The sequence below is a fragment of the Euprymna scolopes genome, chromosome 18 (assembly GCF_053919585.1).
Source record: "Euprymna scolopes isolate OS-2025 chromosome 18, ASM5391958v1, whole genome shotgun sequence".
In the NCBI taxonomy this organism is placed as follows: domain Eukaryota; kingdom Metazoa; phylum Mollusca; class Cephalopoda; order Sepiida; family Sepiolidae; genus Euprymna; species Euprymna scolopes.
In genome coordinates this window covers 124,189,502-124,211,975 of record NC_136499.1, presented here as the reverse complement: position 1 = coordinate 124,211,975, position 22,474 = coordinate 124,189,502, and the positions used below count along the sequence as shown (strand labels likewise).

Genomic DNA, 22,474 nt, shown 5'->3' with positions numbered 1-22,474 from the left:
TTGAGAGATCATTGATGTAGATCAGGAAGAGAGTTTGGCCGAGGATGGAACCCTGATGGACTCCAGCATTAATATTGTGAGCTTCTGATTTCTGCTATCAACCACTACTCTTATGAACCTATCAGAGAGAAATGATTTAATAATTGAAAAAACATTTCCAGCTATACCATAGCTGGAGATTTTGAGGTTAAATCCTAGCTGACAGTTTAGGACCTATCAGGTTAGTGACTCTCTTTTAAACCCTGTCTAGCACCAGCCCAAATGTGACAACAATACTCCATACGTGGGCGAATTGTAGAGGTGTAGGATACTCTCAGGCGGATGTAGCTTTCTAGAACTGTAGAGAGTGGCCACCTTCTTTGCAGCACCCTTGGCAATGCCTTCAATGTTCCAACTTATTCTAAGACTTCACACCAATATATCCCTTTCTGGGACACAACAAGAAGTATCACTTAATGCAGGGATTTATCACTTTTTCTCTGTGACATCCAACCATGCATTAAAGATGTAGTAGCTCAGAAACAATGCAAAGCAGATTTTATCAATTTTGGGCTTCCTTATATAAAGAAACAGTATTGTTTATGCCTATCTTTGTGCATGCTTTTGTTACTGTTTGTTCAAAATATTGAGCGACGTACATAAAATCGATAAACTTAAGATGTAGTCTTTTGTGAGACAAATCAATAATCAGTTTTAAATATTTAATCATTTAAAATCAGTAAAATGCATTCATTCGAATCAAATTTCAGATTTGAAGCAATCAAATTTTTTTAGATGCGTCCATGCATCTCTAGTAAAATCAATCCGTTATTTAGTCTGTTGGACTTTATTCTGAAATAACACGTTTTTTAAGTCTGTCATACTTAAATTTGAAATAGTTTTCTATGTTTGTCATGAATATGGATAAAATGTCCATTACACTTTAGTTTGAAATAAAATGTAAATCTGTTGTGGTTAAATTTGATCTGGAATTTTGGCACTTCTGCATTTTAAATCCAGAAAAGAAAAATAAACAACCTACCATAAGCATTTCATGACATTTACTATTTTATTTATCTTTTTTATTGTCAAGTGTTTTTGGAGGAGGGGTTGTATGAAAAGTTTTTTCTTTCTTTGAATTAATGAACAATTATTTTTTTAAAGAACAAAGAACATATATTGGGAGGGGGGGATTTATACATTTTTTGTAAAACTTTTTTTTCAAAGAAACAATTTTGTAACAATTTTGCAGTTTTTTTTTTGGGGGGGGGGGGGGTTTTGCATTTTATGAACCAAATTTATTTCCAAAGAAAAATTTTGTTTATTAATTTATTTATTGCGGACTATTATCCTCATCTTTCTTAGTTGTTGTTTCATGACGTTTCGGTCAATTATTCCTCTGGCCTTCGTCAGGTGGTAACCGCAACAGGATAGGAATAATAATAAATTCCAATTAAATAGTATAAAAAAAATTTTGTTTTGTAAATAGCTGACAATATAAAAAAAAATTTTTTTTGTAAATAGCTGACAATATAAAAAAAATTTTTTTTTTTTAAATAGCTGACAGTAGAAAAAAATTTTTTTTATGTATTTCATGCAAAATCTCTTTGCAAATAAGTTTTTTTGTTTTTGTTTTTTTTGCATTTATATTTTAAAACTTTTTGGGGGTGGCTGGAGGATGTTGCACTTTTTTTTGGCAAATTTTTGTTTCCTGAGGATAGGCTATTTCTTTAGGAATATTAGTTTCTGCCATTTGAATATATTTCTAAATTATCAGAAGGAGGGTTTCTGCCTTACGGTCTAAGACTATGACTAGAAAACCCTCTTTTTCAGTAGAGTCGTATCCTCTGAAGACCCAGAGCAGTTCCAGCCTAGAATTGTTCATTATCCTTGTCACAAGAATAAATATTTGTTTTTTTGCAGTATATTATTTGAAGCACAATGAAACTCTTCCCTTTTTTTTTATCTTTCGATTTGGTATTGTCTGCTCTCTTGTCTCTTTTGGCATTTTCCGGGGCAGTTTGCGTCATCTGCCAGGCATTGCTGAGTGAGACTCACGGAAAAACGGAATTTAAAATGCAGTAGTACTGGAATATTTGAACGCCTGTCATGCTTAAGTGTTGTATAGTTGCGTTCTGTATAACATGTATATATACGATGTGAATATATTGAAATACATATATATATATATATATGTATATTTATACGTTGATATATTTGATCATTTACATATGAATGTTCCTATTAATTGTCTAGTGAATATGAGTGAAATGTTATTTTAAATCGATTTCATTTAAAATAAATTTTGAAATAAAATTTTAATCTATCACGGTTGAATTTGATATACAATGTTTTTTAAAGTCTGTCATGCCTACGGTCTTGCTTAAGTTTGAAATAACATTTTTAAGACTTTCATGCTTCAGTTTTAAATGATATTTTTAAGTCTGCTATAGTTAAATTTTAAATAGCACTTTTTTAGATCTGTCATGCTTAAGTTTGAAATATGCTTTACTATGATTGCCATAGTGTTCAAAATCAAAGATGGAGAATCGATTTGGGAGTCAGCAACTTTTATAAAGTCAGAGGAAAACGTCTCATTTTTCATCCTTGTTTTTGCTGAAGTAATGTCGTGAATCGGAAGTTTCTGTAGGATTGAATTTTGTATAATGACTCTGTTCCAGGTGTTGGGTGTGTTTTCATGTTGAGTATAAGGTTTGCGGGGGATCAGACAAAACAACTGTTCAGAGAAAATAACACCTATGTGTATAGGCAAAGTCCAAAAACTGAAGTTGTGGATGTATAGTCATCGAAAAATGTTATATTAACAGAATTATGGTCAGAAGAAAATGCAGCAAACTTGAAAGATCAATTTCCATCAACTCTAATGGATTCTGTTTGCTGTAATTATTTTTATACATTAATTTTTTTTTTGTTTTTTGGGATTGTTTTACAAAGGAGTCACCACTTATCAAGGAACGGAAGCCACTCGAGGATAAGGGTTAATGAGTGTACAGTAGTCAATGAGACAATATCGCAGTAATTGTTAGTAGTGGAAATTTGGTAAATTAGATTACTTAAGGGGAACGGCTCATCAAGAACTTGTTTACGTTGGACTTGAAGACGACCATATTGTAGTCAGCAGGAAAACCGGGCAGAGTTCCATAGGCGTGCAGTTCATGGAAACTACGTTTAGGTTTAGGAACAGATAAAGAGGGGGGGGAAATTATTGAGAGTGGTTATTGGTAGTGGTTTCAGATAGACGAGTATTGATGCATAGACACCTGCACAGGTCAGCTGTAGAAACCACTAGTTGTTGTCATAATTTTTTTTAACAAAAATCCTGAAATCGGCATAGCAGTTGTGGATGCATGTATGTCCAAAAGTGATTTATTAACTAGCCTAAATTAAGGTTGTTGGCTTGTGAATTTGAGCAGGCAATTTATTTCAACCCTGTTCTACTCATTTGCCACAACCAGGCAATAAAAAATATTAGTGTTGGGATGATTAATCAAAATCAGAATTGGGAATTGGAAAAATTGGAACTTTTCGGGGTATTGTAATGTGAAAAAATTGTGCATATTTTCCGATGCCAAAAACAATTCCTTTAGTTATCTTTTTTTATTTGATTTTGTTTAAAAGCAAAATCTTCAACTGCTAGTAGTAATATTAAAATAATAAATACGTATAAATTATTTTTCTATGTTCCTGCTTTGAACTTAAAAAAAAGTTTTCTTTTTCAAGATTATATAAAAATTATGTTACACCGAAAAAGGAAAATATTAGAATTGTACAGATAAAAATCATGTAAAACCTGTGATTTAAAAAAGAAAAAGTAGAAATATTTTTTGCAATTATAATTTTTTTGTGTGAAAATATTAAATAAACAATGTTTAATTTAATGATAATATCGGTAGTTTGCAAAATAAATTTTTCTTCGAGTTATATTGAGTTCATTAATACGGACTTAAGGGGCTTTTTATTGTAATCTTCCTGTAAAAATTAAATTTTTTTTAAGTGTTACAATTTATGAGGCTTTATTTTCATAAAAAAAAGCAAAAATAAATTTATGCACTTTTTTTACTACTGAAAATCATAACTTTAGTAAAGGTATTTTTTGTTTAACAGAAATAATAGATTTCCACAAAGATTTAAATAAAAATAATGAGTTCATTATATTTCGTGGTCATTATTTGATAAATACTGAAAATTTCATTAAAATTAGTTAATTTTCTGATTTTTTGTGAATTTTTAAGTGAAAGGAGGGGTCAAAATGTTTATACGTTTTGAGCATCAGTTATTCATTTTGCATGTACATAAATTATGATGATTTCAAAGTCAGGATTACATAATAAAAGATGCAAATGATTTATTTAATAAAGTGAACTTGTTTTCTTACATAATAAATAACATAAATGGATTGACTAGTTGAGGCTGACTGAAGGCTCCTTTTTCATTAGCTATGTAGGGAAGGGTGCCACTCTGTCCCCCAGATTGCTCCACTTACCCTTGATTCTAAAGTTTATACTAATTGTTAAACAAAAAGATATCAAGTATTAGCTTTTGAGTCTTTGGCATGATTCGATCAGGAATTGAACCCTGGTCTCCCAGCACATTATGCCAAATGGACTGATGGTTCTTTGTTATAAAACAGAAAAAAATGTCCTTTCGTAATTTTTATAAATTTCTATGCAAATAATTAAAAAAAATGTACTTTATATCTTTTGGTAATTTTTATAAATTTCTATGCAAATAATAAAAAAAAAAGCAGATAAACATGAACAAACAATGGCAAAATGTTTGTATAGGAGTGTGTGATTGGCCTAATGGATATGATTACAGACTCCGGAATCAAATGTTATTGAATCTGTTGTGTTGAATGATGCATAAATATTGTTAAAAAATGGATCCACAGTTGTTCAATATATTAAATAAACATTTGATGACAAGCAAGTTGGTCCTATGTCTCCACTTGACTGGATTCTTAATGGTATCCATTTTTTTTTTTTTTAATTTATTTCCGTTTATCATTTCCTTTTGGTCCACCTTATATCTCCCTCTTTTTTATCAAGATCAAAAGCCACTTGAGGGTAGGCATGAATGAAATGGATAAATTGTCGGTTGATTGATGAAGAATATCATTAAGAGATTGAATATAATGAATAGGATGAACAAATGGAAACGGTTTATTACAAGTATTTGTTGACTAGCAAAGAGACTCAACGTTACCCGGGATTGAATAATGATCAACAAATGTTCCATGCTTTGGATATTTTTACTGTCATCAAAATCGGTGGAATCGCCCATTTTTCAATCAAATCGATTGATTGCCTGATCTAGTTGGGGATTGATTGCGATGCGCCATAAGGAAGCTTCACATGCCTCCCCACAGTGACTTAGTTCACAATATATTGTAGTCTACATTGCACTGTAAAGAACCTGCTGTTGATTTTATAAAATGATTTTTTATATATAATAGCTTGACTTTTTTTTTACACAGTGATCACCACTTATCAAGGCCCGGAAGCCACTCAGGGATAAGGGTTATTGCAAGTACATTACGTTAGTGTGGAGATTTGATGAAGTGTTTACTTAAGGGGACTTAAAGTTTTAAATTCAAAAGTAAAGTATCATGTTTCAATTGTGCTGTAAATAGAAACATTTATTTTGAATGCGCCCCTATCATATCAAAGAACCTACTGTTGATTTTATATGCCAGGCCTTACTGCTTGTGCCGTGATAATGGCTTGAATTTAAGTTTAAAATGAAAAAGTCAAATATCATGGTGCAATTGTGCTTTAAACAGAAGCATTCATTTTGAACGCACTTCTGCATATCAAAGAATCTACTGTAGATTTTATATGGCAGGACTTTCGGCTTTTGTGGTAATAAAACTTCTCAAATGTACTTGTGATGTTAGGCTGTGTAAGGTGTTAACTTTGGTCTAAATCGCCTGTTTCTTCTTTCATTGGATTATTTCGATTATCGATACTTATTGAAGAGATTCCGATACAAAACCTACCTAAGACCACCGCCAGGCACATAAAGTGTGTTTGTGTGAAATTTCGTAGAAATAGGCCCAGTCGTTTTCAAGTTCATAGGAAACTCACTCACACACAAAGTTCCTTTTATAAAATAATAGATAGATAACAATATTGGTTTTGAAGACGGCCATGTTGTAGTCTGCAGAGAAACAGTCTCCTGATAATGTGTTTCATGAAAGTTTTTACCATTGGATTTGAAAACAACTATGTCATAGTCTTAATTCTAATCTCAGTCTGCCATCTTGGATTCTAAAAAAAACAACAAAAAAACACAAACTGTGAAGAATGCGACCTAAACACTAGTTCAGGCAAACACGTCCTGCAAAGTCTCAAAGAAAAAAAGAGTGAGCATTTACAAAAGTTTTGTTTCGTGTTTGACACGTTACACACCTTTTTTTTTAACTTACGAAGCGCATTCCAAAAGTAATGCCTCCTATTTTTTATTCTGCCCAAATGAGTACAAGGAGATTGCAAATTGCATTGTTATTATGACTGAACTTATGCATTCATGACCTGAAAGTTTCATCTCTCTGTTACAGATATTGACGGTGTGAGACTCTAAGAAATCAACCCTTGTCATGGGCATGCATCAGAAGCAGAAATGTGTCATTGAATTCCTGGCAAAAGTGCATCAAGAATGGTGGTGATTATGTAGAAAAATAAAGTCTAGAGCACAAAAGGTCACTTGTTTTAATGGTACCACTCCCGATTTTATAGCTTTTCAACTTTGTGAGTTAAAAAAAATAGGAGGCTTTACTTTTGAAATAACCCTTGTATTTACTCTGCTTTATGTTTCTGAATTTTTGTATCATTTGGATTATTCAGACTACTGTTCTCATCTTGAGTGTTATTCGCACGTTTCAATTGATATCATAGTATATAAACTACTTGGTAAAATTCAGTTGTAAGTGACACTCTTCAGGAGGTTAAAGGTTCAATCCTCAGTGCAGGTGATACTCAAAATACAATTGTGAATTGCTTAGGACATCTACCCAATCACGGCTGATAAACAAGAGCATGCTATCCCTGTGGATTAAATAAAGAGTTTCATTCGAAATTCTGTGCAGATTTTTGAATTTGACAGAAAGATTTTTGAGGTTTAAGCAAAATATGACAGAAATATTCCCGAGTTTGACAGAAATATTCCCGAGTTTGACAGAAATATTCCCGAGTTTGACAGAAATATTCCCGAGTTTGACAGAAATATTCCCGAGTTTGACAGAAATATTCCCGAGTTTGACAAAAATATTCCCGAGTTTGACAGAAATATTCCCGAGTTTGACAGAAATATTCCCGAGTTTGACAGAAATATTCCCGAGTTTGACAGAAATATTCCCGAGTTTGACAGAAATATTCCCGAGTTTGACAGAAATATTCCCGAGTTAACAAGAGCACCTGAAGAAGGTTGGATGTTGCAGCGACTGAAAAGTTGTGAAAAATAACAATCAAGATGAGAACGGTAGTCGGAAAAATAATATGAATAATCAATTCTTTTATCACCAACCTTGGTGTATTTTTTTTCCCGTCTTCTTCTAATTGAATTGTGCATTCACCATTCATAGGCCCTTTTAAACAACATGGACCGCAGCATAACATTATTGAGTGACGCACGAACAGACAGCTTGTTCAACATGAATCTGAAATTGCCAAAACCATTTGATGCTACGGATGAAAAAGCCAAATCCCTTTATCCATGGAGGAGTTTTCTGAGTTGGTAAGTATCAAGTTCTACACATCTATGGCATTTTAAATCATCATCCTCAGTGTTTTACATGCTGGTATGTTGTTGCATCAACGAGTATTACACGAACAATATTTGACAAGTTGCATGAAAGGATGCACATGGAAGTAAATGCGTTTTACAACAAACACGGACTCGCTGTACCCATATGGTTTCGCCGGTGAGCAATCAAGCAACAATTCAATTAAATAAGTCATCTTTAGTTCATACATACGGTTTGCTCTTTCTTCTTTCCATCATTGCTTCCCCTGTGTGTAAGCATTGATCTGTGTGGTTTGATCTTCTGTTAACTAAAGACGAATAAAATTTGTACATGGGATCACAAGGAGATTTGTTGGTGATTTAAAGGTTTTATTGGGGAGAGAGAAATTTATTCAAGGTGAGAGACTGAAACATTCTTCCTTATGAAATGTAAGCTAAAATTAATTTTTTCCTAATCAATTTCTTTCCTTAATTAAATATTGGTTGACGAACGGACAATCTTGGCAAGATTCACTTAGATCCCTACATAGTAGGTATTTATTTGCTTCCCCACGTAAGCAAAATGTGACACAAGGTCGGCTTTATGTGAGGTGAAAGGGGAGGGAGGGGAAGGGGATGGTACATATAGGGTTGCCCCTACATGTACCAATAACCAATTGCCACAAGGGCAATGGTCACAAAGTGCAACATCTGCCGGAACAGATACTACACTTTGCTCCTAGCAAAAGTGCCAGGTAAGGATCCCTACATAGTATGAACAAATCTTTTCTCTTGGCTTCCATAACTCAAACTGCCTCGAAAACCTGTGTGAAACACAACACAATTTCTATTCGGCAGATACTTTCAGCGTGTTTTGTCTAGAGAGCTGACCTCTGAACCCCTATCGTCTCAATTGCTAGATGCACTGGGTCCATTTCCGTTTGTCACCTCGTTCTGACATGCATTTGATGAAATACTCTCAAAATTTGTACTTCGTCCAACTTCTGTACGTGACTAAAATTTTACAAAAAAAAAAAAAACTAATCCTCTCTTTCACATACTCTCTCTTCTTCTCTCCCAAATTTGTAAATAAAGCATCCGTGATATATATATAAAGGAATATCTTTTTTGTTTATTAAAAGTGGAAGAAATTCCTTTATTTTTATTACTAATTATTAAGATTAAGCCTCCCCTGTTTTGCTCATAAAACTAAATTATTGAAGCAAGTCGGACACACGTTCACTTTGTTTTTATAGATGATGAATGGAATGAACAAAGTTTGATTACTTACGGGGTGGGGGGTTATGGTAAGTATTTGTTTACATTGCATTTGAAGATGACCTTGTTGTAGTTTATAGGAAAGCATGGAACTTGATGTTAGGCACGTGAGGAAAGAAAGGAAAGTTCTTTTCAGTTGTGGTCAAAAGATGAGATATTTAATATGAGTTAAATTTTTTTTTCTTAGGTTCTATCATCAGGAATTGAACTTGCAACCATAAGGTTCAATCTAGAATAATCAACGGCTTTATCTACTTTTTGTTTCTAATGAAGTAACTAAAGGGTTTACTTTGAATTTCTCGAATGATTATCGATTACAACAAAATGCAATCCACATAATATTAGTTATATGGCAGTGAGGTTTGAGGACATGTGTTGCATGAGAATATAATGGATGCGTAATGTGAGTCTTAAAGACAGTTCTGATGACCTCAGAGGAAGATTGAATTGCATTTCATATTTTCTTTACTCTTGTTCACGTCAACTATTGCTATTTGGACGTAAGGGTCATGCCTACAGGTTCACTATGTGGGGAATTGAGCAGCAAGATGTTTGTTTGCATTACATTTAAATTTTGCATGTAGTAAACTCAGGAAAACAGGAGACAATGAATTCCAAAGTCTAGCAGATCAAGAGAAGAAAATATTAGAGTAAAAAACTTTCCAGTATCTAAGGACATCTGTATTGAAAGGGTGGAATTTTGCTGCTTGTCAGATTAGTCAGGAGTATTTATATCGAAGAGGCACAAGTTCTACAAGTTTGTTTGGTTTGGTTGTTTCTGGACATTTTGAAAGAAGAGATGAAAGTTCTTGGGTCAGTAGACGTAGCACAGTTGAGATGAAAGTTCAGTTTAGAGGTGAAGGCCAAGAAATACATGGAAGGAAATAATAAAAATGAACCTGAGGGAAAGAGGGATAAATAAAGACCTGGTCAGAGATAGGTTATCTTGGAAATCAATTTCTAAAAGCCATCCAACACATGTAGCATTAAATGATTATTATTATTATGCTACTAAGCAGTTTGTGATGGTTGATAGAAGGGGATCTTTTTGATCTTATCAAATAGCCCATAATTTTTTCCTCAACAGAAAACAGCAGTTGTTTTGATGATGCATCATAAGTAGACGGCTCAACATGTAGTAACATCTCTCTGTAATAGTGGTAGTGATGGCAGTCGCTGAGATTTTGAGTTTTTCCTTTTTTTTGATTTTATTTGTAGCATAATAAATATGACAAGTAAAAAAAAAAAGTGACAACGTATATTGTTCAATAATGTCATAGATAGGTGGAGCAACAAAGACAGCGCTTTAAAAAGGGAGGCCGAACCCAATCAGTTCACTTACCAAACAGGAAGAATTTTTACACTTCGTCACCAAGGTGTCACTGCATATCCATGTAATCATATTCTAACACCTTTTTTTTTTTTTTTTACATGGTAGTCACCACTTATCAAGGCCCGGAAGCCACTCGGGGATAAGGCTTATTGCGTGTACAGTAATCAATGAGATAGTATCGTAGTAATCGTTAGTATTGGAGATTTGATAAAGTGTCTTACTTAAGGGGGCGGTTTGTCAGGAATTTGTTTATGTTGGACTTGAAGACATCCAAGTTGTAGTCAGGTGGGAAACAGGCAAACGGAAGAGAGTTCCACAGGCGTGCAGTTCTGAGAAAGAAGCTTTGTTCACCTATCCTTAATTGTGATCTTTTAATCATTGATGGAATTTTCCACTTTTTTGCTTATCATAACCTTTTATGAAAAATACTGTTTTTAACATTATTTTTATACATCAGTGTGTAAGCAGCTAATTCAATGGATAGTGAGGTCTCTCTATAAGAATTGCAGTTGTGGCCATCAGAAATTTTGTTTTTTCTTTTTTTTTCTCTCTTTGTGGCCGTAATATTTAAAAATAAAATAAAAGAAAAATATTTTCAAAATCATATTTGTTTTTTTTTTTCTTAATAGATATGTACATGTGTATTTTCTTTTCTTTTTTTTCCCCCCTTGTATTTCTTAAAACTTGTTTATAAATAAAACTATCTCTATCGGGAGGGGGTTGAAGTTCTCAGAAATGAAGAGGCCCCCTCTTCCTGGGGCAATCACTTGATCTCTACATGAAATTCATAGATATCTGAATATTCCATTAAATTTCTCCTTTACGTCTCAAACACTGAGTTAGTAAAGAAGTTGAGGACCCAATTTTTCTCTCCCCAATTGACCGTTTAAATATGTTATAGTATAAATTTCTTGTGGTCTTTTCGTCTTATTGGATTCCAGGACATGAATCCATCTAGTCTGGTGGAGTACCCAGCTTCATGTTGTTACTTGATGTAACATCACTTGGAAAATGTACACCATTGCTCGTAAAAGCCAATGTGGGTTGGCCATAACAAGGAGTCCTTATTTGTGCTGCAAGTACTAAGTGATTTTTAATATTTAATCAGGGTTTACTTGCAGCAAAAAGTATCTTCATACTAGGTTATTCAGACAAACCCCTGTATAAAGACCTTAGACACTCAAGGAGAGTGTCTGGTAGGCATTCAAGTTCTTTCCAATACGAATTCAAGCTTTATCCAGTAGGCATTCAAGCTTTATCCAGTAAGCATTCAAGCTTTATCTAGTAAGCATTCAAGTTTTACCCAGTAAGCATTCAAGCTTTATCCAGTAGGCATTCAAGCTTTATCCAGTAGGCATTCAAGCTTTATCCAGTAGGCATTCAAGCTTTATCCAGTAGGCATTCAAGCTTTATCCAGTAGGCATTCAAGCTTTATCCAGTAGGCATTCAAGCTTTATCCAGTAGGCATTCAAGCTTTATCCAGTAGGCATTCAAGCTTTATATATGTACTCATATGCGCTTGTCATGTGTCTTTTTACGTTTTTTTTTAATATACATTCATACACACATATATATTTACATAAACAACAGCAACCAAACAAAGAAAAAGGAATAAAAAGAAAAAAAAAAAGTAGGGTACATTTAGTAAATATCATTTCAACACTATTTTTATCGCTACAAAAAAATCGCTAGAGGAAAGCCAGAGAGTTATGCAGTCCAAAATATGTAAATAATTTAAATAATAATACCTTATCTAAGAAATATTGTCAAACTCTGATAAAGACTATATATATTAATATTGTAGTATTTTTAATGTATGTACGTATTTGTATCATGGTTTCCAGATTATAAATTATTCGATCGGGAGATCCTATTTATTAAAAAGGAGGATAGAAGGCGATAACATGCTACGAACATTAAATTAATATATAGATAATTAAATCAATATATAGATAATTAAATCAATATATAGATAATTAAATTAATATATAGATAATTAAATTAATATATAGATAATTAAATCAATATATAGATAATTAAATTAATATATAGATAATTATAGATAATTAAATTAATATATAGATAATTAAATCAATATATAGATAATTAAATTAATATATAGATATGCTAATTTAATGTGTGCAGTATTTTTTTTCACCTTCTAGCCTCTTTTTTTAATAAATAGGATCTCCCGATTACTGAAGATCCATTCATCCATAGCCCTTAAGCCCCTGGAGGGGCATAGGCCATCTACAACTTTTGTAGATGTTTTTGTAGCAAGGAGTTCTTTTTACAGGATGAGGGTGCTGGCCCCACGCCCAACCTTCCCAAAAGGTACATACAGCGCCTCACCTTCCCAAATAGTCACCCATCTGGTACTGGCCAGGCTCAATGTTGCTTAACTTTGGTGATCTGGCGAGAACCGGTGTGTCAATGTGATTGTGCCGTACTCGATCACTGAAGATGCAATGAAAAAAAAAATTTTATTAAAAGAAATGATGTCATTTTGGGCCGTATGCGAAACTAAAATATACATTCTGGGTCTTCTGGCTAGGATCCAAGGGTAGTATCTGTTCTGTCTTAAGATTGTATAATGATAATGTGGGTCTTCCGTTCACACTGGGCGTCCATATGATAGAAATATGTCACAGACTCCTATAAGGATATTAGAGATAAACCGTAATAACCAGATATATTCTGACACTACATTAACCAGATTACTTAGATAAATAATTTAAAAATTACAATAATACTGCGGGGGTCTTCATTCATGCTTAATGTCTACAGAATGGCCAGCCTATTAAATATGAAAGATGCCGCTGTGGAATTTCCATAGGTCCCGCTTGTATCCTGAAATATTTGTGTTGAAACAGGAATTAAAAAAATTTACTAAATCCAAAATGAAAGCGTTTAAAACAAAAAGATCTATGGATGACTGAAAGGGATAAAATATTATAGGGCTATGACAACAGAATATTCTTTCCATTGTTTTGACTCTCGAGTATATATCCGACACAGTTAATCAACCGAAAACCACATCACTCTATATAAAAGCATATAATATATCAACGGATACACACCCGAGAGTCAAAACAATGAAAAGAATATGCTGTTGTCCTAGCCCTAATTTTAGGAAGTTCTTGTTTGTTTGTTTGTTTGTTACTAATTTAAATTGTTTCTTTCAGCCATGGACCTTTCCCATCGATATTCTGGCCATCGTACATGATTGAATATTACATTCAGTTGTGTATGTCAAGCTTGAAAGATGTTGACAGGTAAGCAAATGAAGAATTCCTGAAAATCTATATGGGGTGAGTCAGAAGTAACTGGGCAGTCCAAACATTGCAAAAAGATTCCCGTTCAGCAAGATATCCCTGAAAAAGTGTTGTATTCCGGTGGGGCTGTGTATATATTCTGTATACATGTGTATGTTATGAGTGACTTATTAAATGTGCGTCTGTTCTTCGTACATGCGTTTATTTGTGATCGCCTAGTTTTCGAAATGTCACAAAACAACTTATCTGGTATGTATGTATGTATATATATATATATATACATATATCTTGATCACATCTCCACATGTATATATGTGTGTGTGTATAAGTGTATATATGTGTACATAATTATAATATTAAAAAAAAAATATATATATATATATATGTTTTCAAAAATACATGAAAATAATTGAGTAATCAACAATAAAGCAAGGAAAAGATGGTCTTCTTCTGTCAAGAAGTGACAATCACCATATATATGTGTATATATATAACGACAAATAAAGAACAGAATAAACATCTTTGCCTCCTGTCAGACAAAGGAAGACATACCTTCACAAAAGGGATGAATACCATCTGGCCAATTAGAGAACACACATCCCATCTCTGATCTTGTTGAACGGAAAACTGCAACGAAAATTTTACCACGAACAACAGACCTCGGGTTAAATCTCGGCAACCTTTATTCCCAAATGTTGTTGGAAAGGTTAAACACAGATGCAATCTTGTTTACATCTTAATTATCGGTCTTACCCATTCTGGGTGCTATTCCATCTGTCAACCGTCTGTTACAGACTGAATACGAACTAACTTTCTAACGTTCTCTAAACTCGTCACGTAATGTATTTACATAATCAAAGATCCTTAACTGGTCTTTTGTCACGTATCTTTTATTAAAACTAAACATTCAAATCCTATTTTATGAAACATTTTATTGCTTTACATATTTCGATATAAAATTCCAATCATATTTCAAAACATTCTTCCGTTATCAAAATGCTTTGCTATTTCCATAACCTTGTCACCATTTCAAGTGTCGGTCACTCACCTCTCTATCCAGGACATTGCCCAGCCATAATATAATAAAAGGTCAGAGGTTACATTAGCTAAAACGTTGTGAAAATAATATTCGAAATGAGAACAGTAGTCCGAATAATACAAATTATCAATCCTCATCTCAAAAATTCAGAAACAAAAACTATTTTCTGCTAAGAATTTTTTCATTAATTGAGCAATACGAATAATTTGCTTAGTCCAACACATCTCACCTTAGCTGCTCTGGATTATTTTTTATGAGAAAGTTAACACTTATCAAGGTTAAAAGGCTACTCAAGGATTAAGGTTAATGAGTGTGATTTGGCCAATAGACAACACTTTAATGATTGATAATGGAAGAAATTGCACAGCAGAATTTGATTATTTAAAAGGACATCTCAACAAGGACTTGTTTACAGGGTGAAATGATAAAATTATTGCCCTAGAAAAGACAACATGATTCCATTTCCGTTTGATGAAAACCGGTTTTCTTTTTTTTTGTTGCAGACCATCTACTAGTTTGCTGGTTGTTTACAAATCCCAAGAGCGATAGAAGCCTTCTATCATGTCTGAAAGTGACACGATGTTCAACAAGCGAGATCGGAGATGCACCACTGTACAAGTCATGCTCTCTACCAATCCAAGTTATGGCAACAGGACCATGGGCTCCTATCAGTCTTGGGATTCCTACACAACTAGCCAACTAGTAGATGGTCTGCAACAAAATGTGCACTAACCTTCAGTCCCGGTGGCTACACTTTTATCGTTGCCTAGTGGTGGACCCTTCAAGGGTGATCAAACTCTCACTTGTCACTGGAACTATCACTCTGCTGCTCAGGGCATACAAAATGCGCCTAAGTCCATGTGGCAATACCTTTCGTGCTCTGGTTGGCCATGTGTTCATTTGATATTACGTTCCTTTCCATAGATGCTCTGGTGTCGCTGGTATATCGTTTTTCTCAGTGGAGTCTAGGTTGGTTGACAGCATTGTAATTAACTGGGTTTTTAAATCAAACAATTCAATAATAACTCAGAGATCATTTTTAATGTTTTTTTTATTGAACCCTGATTCCAACCACCATCTATTTGAGATTAGCATTTCCTCCTCTGTCGTTTGAGGGTTACTCTTTTCTTTCTCTATTTTAAATCATATTTCTCTTTAATTCTCTTTTCCTTTCTTTTTCTTGAACCTATTTGCATGAAAGAAACTAGGCCTTGCATCTTTCAGTTTAATTCCTATTCCTTACATGGTGGTCCGACACATAAAATAAAACACGTGACCCAATGACAATGTCTTCTTAGAGCAGACTTTTCATTGCCAATGTCACTTTCATTTTGCTGAGAAATTTATTTTCCGTCCACTTTATAGGCTAAAAAACATATTCCAGGGTTTTGAAGAAAGGAATAAATTTCTTAAACCTCATATCAAACACTTCACCTAGCCCTTAGCCTGTAAGCAGAGTGAATTGGTGTTACCCGGGCATGCAACATTGTTACAAAGCCAGGCATATAAAATCAACAGTAGGTTGTTTGATATGATAGGAGCACATTCGAAATGAATGTTTCTATTTAGAGCACAACTGAACCATGATACTTGACTTTTTTATTTTAAAATTTAATTCAAGCCATTATATATAAAAATAATTTTATAAAATCAACAGTAGGTTGTGCAATGTACACTACAATGTATTGTGGACTAAGTCATTGCAAGGAGGTATGTGAAGTTCCTTCCTAGTGCACCGCGATGGGTCACCAACTAGAGCAGGCAATCAATCAATTTGATTAAAAAATGGGCGATTTTACCAATTTTAATGATAAAAATATGGAAGTATGAAACATTCATTGATCATCATTCAATCCCAGGTAACGCTGGGTCTCCCTGCTAATAACTTATAAATTATTGTCTTTCAACTTAATAATCTTTCTTCTTTTTTATTTATTTAAATTTTTTTTCCCCTTCAGAACAATTGCCAGTGGTGAAATCTTAGGAGTTGGTATCAGAATGGAAGACATGCTCCGGTCGGAATTTCCGCCAATCAAAGAACTCAGAAAGGAAACGATTTCATTTGGAATTGTAGACATTACATCTCTCTCTGAGATGGCCAAAAAGGTTCTTGACAAGCAAGTCGAAAGATACAAAAAATTATACCCAAATCTACCAATTGGTAAGTTTATACCTTTGATACTACTTATCCCGACAATATCACAGTTTTGAATGAAGTCATAATGCATTCCTTTTTTCAGGTGTATTCTATATTTATTGTGAAAATTTTTTTAAGTACATTAGCATGGGTGCCCAGCGTTGCCCGGGTGTTTGGAGGTGTGTGTTGAACAAAAAGAAAAAAAAAAGTTGTAGCAGGCAGGCTCAAACCCATGAATGTGGAGAGAGGTGTTTAAAAATTTTTTAAAAAAGTGGTATTAGGCAGGCATGCTTGAAACCGTGACGTGAAGACAGAAAAAAAGTGAAAGAAAATCTGACGTCTTAGCCAATGTCTCCATGACGCGACCGAAAGTTCAAATTAACCAAAGTCAATCCAACGATGACGATGACTTGCTAAAACGTCAGCAAAAAAATTTTACCCCCCCCCCCCCTCATTGTACAAAACGGCCGAGTTTAGGGTGAAGGAATTAATGTTTTGGGCCAATTTTTCGATATTTGTCGTCCGAGACGTCCAGCTTCAAAATGATACCAATCTTGTCAGGATCTGTCGCCTCTGTCGAAAGTTTTTGCAAGACACACAAACATACATACATACATGCATACATTTAAACAGCAGTGGGATTTATATTATAGATGATTGTTATTGATTATTTAGGGAATTAAAAAAAGATAATACGTACAGTTCCTCCTACATTTTCCAAAAGTGTTAAAGGAAGTGACTGTCCTCTATAGTAATTGAAATTCTTAAATGGTCATCCTTCTAATTACTGACCGACTTTACTTTAGTGATTCAGTGGTTCAGCTTCTTTTTTTAATTGTTTTCATTAGCCATACTTTATAATTAACTGAACAAATCACCCATCTTTTTTAGCTATGTATTTCTCTGTCTTGAAATGTATGTATAAATCCGCTTGGTGTTTTTTTTGTTTTTTTTTGTTTTTTTGTGCAGGTGAATGTATACTTATTTTTAATAACACATTGAACGATTACTTTAGTTGATATAAAAATATACTGCACTTAATTTTAAAAATTAGAGCTTGTGGTTATGGAGACAGAGAGAGAGATCAGGTGGTGGGTTGTGGTGACGACAAAAATCTGCAGACAACCCTCTGTTGACAGGCGACTTTTCTCTAATTCCTCTCCCTAACCCAAAACAATTGGTTTTTATTTTCATTACATAAGTTGGAATTCCCATTGTTTCTTTGTTTCATTCGACTTGTCATTCTACATCACTGGTTAAAAATTGTATTTCTTTCTTCAGGGGCCATTCTGTTCTTTGTTTCCCTTGCTATTTTGGGGAAACCTGACATTGCCTGGCTCCATCATCCAACATCAAACCTGGCTACATTATCTAGTATTTTCTATTTAATATTTTTCAGAATTTGATGTCGAAGAAGTTCAGGATGAAGATGCGATGATGGAAAGAAAAGTTGATCCGATTGACATTTACACGTTACTTCAGTTTTGTTTGTTGATTTGGAAGCAATTGGAAATTGCCAAGCAAGAGTGGCTATCTTTTACATATTTCATTCTTTCTGGGAATCCAATTGAAGATTATCAAGAAATTTGGTGAGCATTCTTCTCTTGTAGTAATTACCAAAAGTTTAAAATTAATTTTAAAGCAAAATCGATAAAACTTAATTCCAAACTGATTTATTCTCAATGAATTTTTGTTTTCACACAAAATTAATAATTTGATTTGTTTTTTTAAAGCCAAAATTCAGTATTTTGTGGGTCTGGCGTAATTTTTTATCACTATGTGCAGGCACTGTGGCATACTGTGCACAAGATTTCTGCAATATTTCTGGGAGATTTCTGACACCCGCACTTCTTTAACCATTTTCACAAAGTCCTTAGCATTTGGTGGCTGTTCATCAAATGGTCGTCTCTGACGGTGGTTTTTCTTGGTCTTCCGCTCCTTTTCTCTTTGTAAAACTCAATCATGTTCTGCAAAGAAAAAAAAAACAATTTTCCTCTACAAAAAACCAAACTAAACACCATGAATAAATATTTGAAAGTATAAAAGAACTTGATACATAAAAACTTGTACCAAAATGTCCTAATTTGGCATTAAATAATCCAAAAATGGTTGATATGCCATGAAAAAATAACCATACCAAACCCCATGTATAAATATTTGAAAATATGAAAAATTTGAAGCATAAAAGCTTTTTCCAAAATTAGCTTGATTCATGATTAAATAAACCGAAAAGAATTGACATGCCATTAAACAAAACAAACAAACTTGAATTATTTAGATTAAAAAAAGGGTTTCAGATATCAAATTATTTATTTAGAAGGTATTATTAATATGAACATTACATCCCATAATATTAACATGACATCTCATAATATGAACATGACATCCCATAATATGAACATGACATCCCATAATATCAACATAACTCTGCAAAGTACAATGTTCTAACAAAAATATTTATTACATTATTTCTCTTATTTTTACATTTTTGCAAATAATTTTCCTTTATTCTAACTTTGATTTCCGTTTTCTTTTACAAAAATAAAATTTTAAATATTTCTGGCTCACATCTTATTGCATCATTTATTATTATTATTATTATTATTATTATTATTATTATAATAATAATAATAATAATAATAATAATAATATTTTTTTCATTACGGTATTGGGTAGGAATTCACCTCCCTCCCACCAGGGGGAAAGTAACATAGCATTGGAAGATGGGAAAATGAGCCAACACCCCTAAAGAAGGAGCACTCATGCCCTGCAAAAAAAAATGCCTGAGTAGCCTCGCCTGCATTTCTCAGTGAGAGTGTTTCAGGCAAGCAATAAAGTTGCTAAAGCTGAGAGGCAAGGCCTGCAAGGGTGGACCTCCCTGGGTTACACAGAACAAATACCTTAGTCTGACAAATAAAAGGCCACTGAAATGGCCCCGTTTCTGGCGGAGTGATTGTCAAGGTTTGAACCTTAACTGACATGTAACACCAATAGCAATTAAATACCAAATGAATGGCGCCAGCCATTACAATTGGTGCTGGAAAAACATGTTTACATTAAGTTGCATAGGTAACATGCTGAAAGAGGTGTGTAATGTTAATATTATGGGATGTCATGTGAGTTTTCAGATCTTTAATTTAAGACATTACTTACTGAAATACCTGTCCCAGTTACAGTATTATTTTTTTGGATGTCAATGGAGAAGATGACCTTGTTAATTGCATGAGGAATAACATCAATAAAAAGTACATCTTGTGACTAAAACAAAATAAAGACGCCATCTGCATATAGCGAAAATAAATACACGCATTAGATGAAAATAAATGGAAGGATGCTGCAGGAATTTGCATGGACCACAGAAAAAGCATGGCTACATGTTGCAGATGTGATAAGCTTGAACTCAGATCTAGTAGTGAAAGTGACCCTGGCTTGCTTCATCCTCATCATAAAAAGGGATCATCTTAGTCTGGTGTCTAGAAAATTAAGAAAATGTTGAAAGATACAGTCGACAGATCTTTTTTTTTTTTTATGTGACGTTTTAAGTAAAAACAATATTATGTATTTAATTATGTTGAAAATAGCAATATATCAAACAATCTTAACAAGCACCTAAAAAAGGTAACTCTGTGCAATTAGCGTCCCAAATTTTTGTATGAAAATTTCAAGGAATTGCTTAGAAAAATGGTTATTTCCCATGAATCAATGACGACGATTGCAAAAGCGCGAATTATTGTCTGATGTGAATTCTAATTTATCTAATTATTTTTATTTATTAATTATTTATTATACTCATTTTCTTGTTTTTTTTTTTGTTTTTTTTTTTTGAAAATCAGATATAAGGGAAATAACTCGTGACAAAAAGAAGGTGGGAAGGTGGATAGAGTTATTCCCCTTGATAGCTATTAATGAAATAATTTATTTTATTTATTCTTACTATACTTTGTCTTCTGTCCTTGGTCTATGGAGGAGAGATCTTTTTAGACTAAGGCAATTTCTATTTTGTCTCAATTCAGAGTGTCCATTTTTTTTTTTTTTGGAGGGGGGGGGGGATAGATTTTTCCCACATTTAAAACTTTCTAACTCTGCCTTCATAGAGAGACAGGATAGGATAGTGTCGTAGTAATCATTAGCTCCTATTTTTACATTATCAACGCTCTCATCCCATCTGGCATCAATTGAAATGGACGGCTCTCGTCTTGGGGAGGCTCCATGTTTTGACAAGCTTCTGGGTTTGACCTTTACTGCTGATCTGAAATGGAACACGTACATCAGGTCTGTTGCCAAGGTCGCTGGGAAAATAGTGGGATCCTTCTACCGCTCCAGAAGATATCTCACTACTGATGCAATTCTCTATCTGTATAAAAGCCAAGTACATCCAAGGATGGAGTACTGCTGCCACATCTGGGCAGGAGCTGCTAAAAACAGCCTATCCTGCTTTGACAGAGTACAAAATAGACTCCGTGGCTTAGTGAGGGATGCCCTTTTCTCTTCCCTGCAGCCTCTCTCCCACAGAAGAGACGTTGCGAGTCTGTCTTTGTTTTATCGTTATTTCCATGGCAAGTGTTTGTCTAAGCTCCAATCTCTGGTCCCCCCTTGCCAATCTTTCACGAAAAACACCCGTCTAGCTGAAACCACTGTCATTAATTTTCCCCATTCTTTATCAGTGCTTAAATCCGAGCGTAGATTCCATGAGCAGAGCTTCTTTCTTAGAACTGCACGACTGTGGAACTCTGTTCCGTTTGCCTGTTTCCCACCTGGCTACAACTTAGATGTCTTCAAGTCCAACATAAACAAATTCCTGACAAACCGCCCCCTTAAGTAAGACACTTTATCAAATCTCCAATACTAATGATTACTACAATACTATCCCATTGATTACTGTATATGCAATAACCCTTATCCCCGAGTGGCTTCTGGGCCTTGATAAGTGGTGACCTCCATGTAAAAAAAAAAACAAAGAAAAAAGAAAATAGGGTCAAGAGTGTTTCGTACTAAGTTTGGTACAATTCTAATCAGTAGTTTATTTGTATGCCCAACCGGCTTATGGATTTTCAGGCTATTAGGTTGGTTTTTCTTTGAATATTTAGTCAGCTCTCACCCTGTTTTCAAAGGACTCTCTGATCTGTTCTGTACTGCCGACTCCTCTTCTCTGCATTACACTCTTTCTGCCAAAAATAATTTGTGCTGCTCCTTTTATATGGAGGTATGTGGATGGGGTTGTAAGATGCAACCTCCTTAACAATCCAAGCTAGCAACATAATTTCCCTGCAAGGAGCGATTGGTTAATGTCAGTTACTCATTGCTTACCTTTGCCTTGGATCCCAGTGACGATCTTCGATTCCTATGGATGCAAACGATATCAGGGTCACCATAGGTTAACTCAACCTAGATAGGATATTGTCAACAATACAATTTTTCATATACACACCATTTGCATCTGCTCGGGCGTTAAACCAAAGACAAAACAATTATTTCTCATATATTCCATAGGAACCAACCGATCATAATTTGTTTAAACTATTAAAAAAATATTTAAAAAATATGGAGGAAAACATGAAAGCCCATTGAATTAAGCGCTTTGCATCCAATTTATGGTTGAATAGGGTTTGTTTGCCATGCTACACTTTGTTGACCATATCACATTTGCATTCAACATTATTAGTGATAGTAGTCGTAATATCTTTACATCA

The 22,474-nt window shown here is 34.0% G+C and overlaps 1 protein-coding gene across 1 annotated transcript in view; it reads left to right on the top strand.

Annotated features, from left to right (window-relative positions):
* The window catches only part of LOC145297800 (uncharacterized), a 339,551-nt gene that overhangs the window by 248,531 nt on the left and 68,546 nt on the right, over window positions 1–22,474 (top strand). Inside the window, exons 35-38 of the mRNA XM_080144088.1 lie at window positions 7,583–7,734; window positions 13,519–13,608; window positions 16,606–16,808; window positions 18,184–18,373. Of these exons, the coding sequence (XP_080000214.1) occupies window positions 7,583–7,734; window positions 13,519–13,608; window positions 16,606–16,808; window positions 18,184–18,373 (635 nt within the window). The remainder of the gene's footprint in view (window positions 1–7,582; window positions 7,735–13,518; window positions 13,609–16,605; window positions 16,809–18,183; window positions 18,374–22,474) is intronic.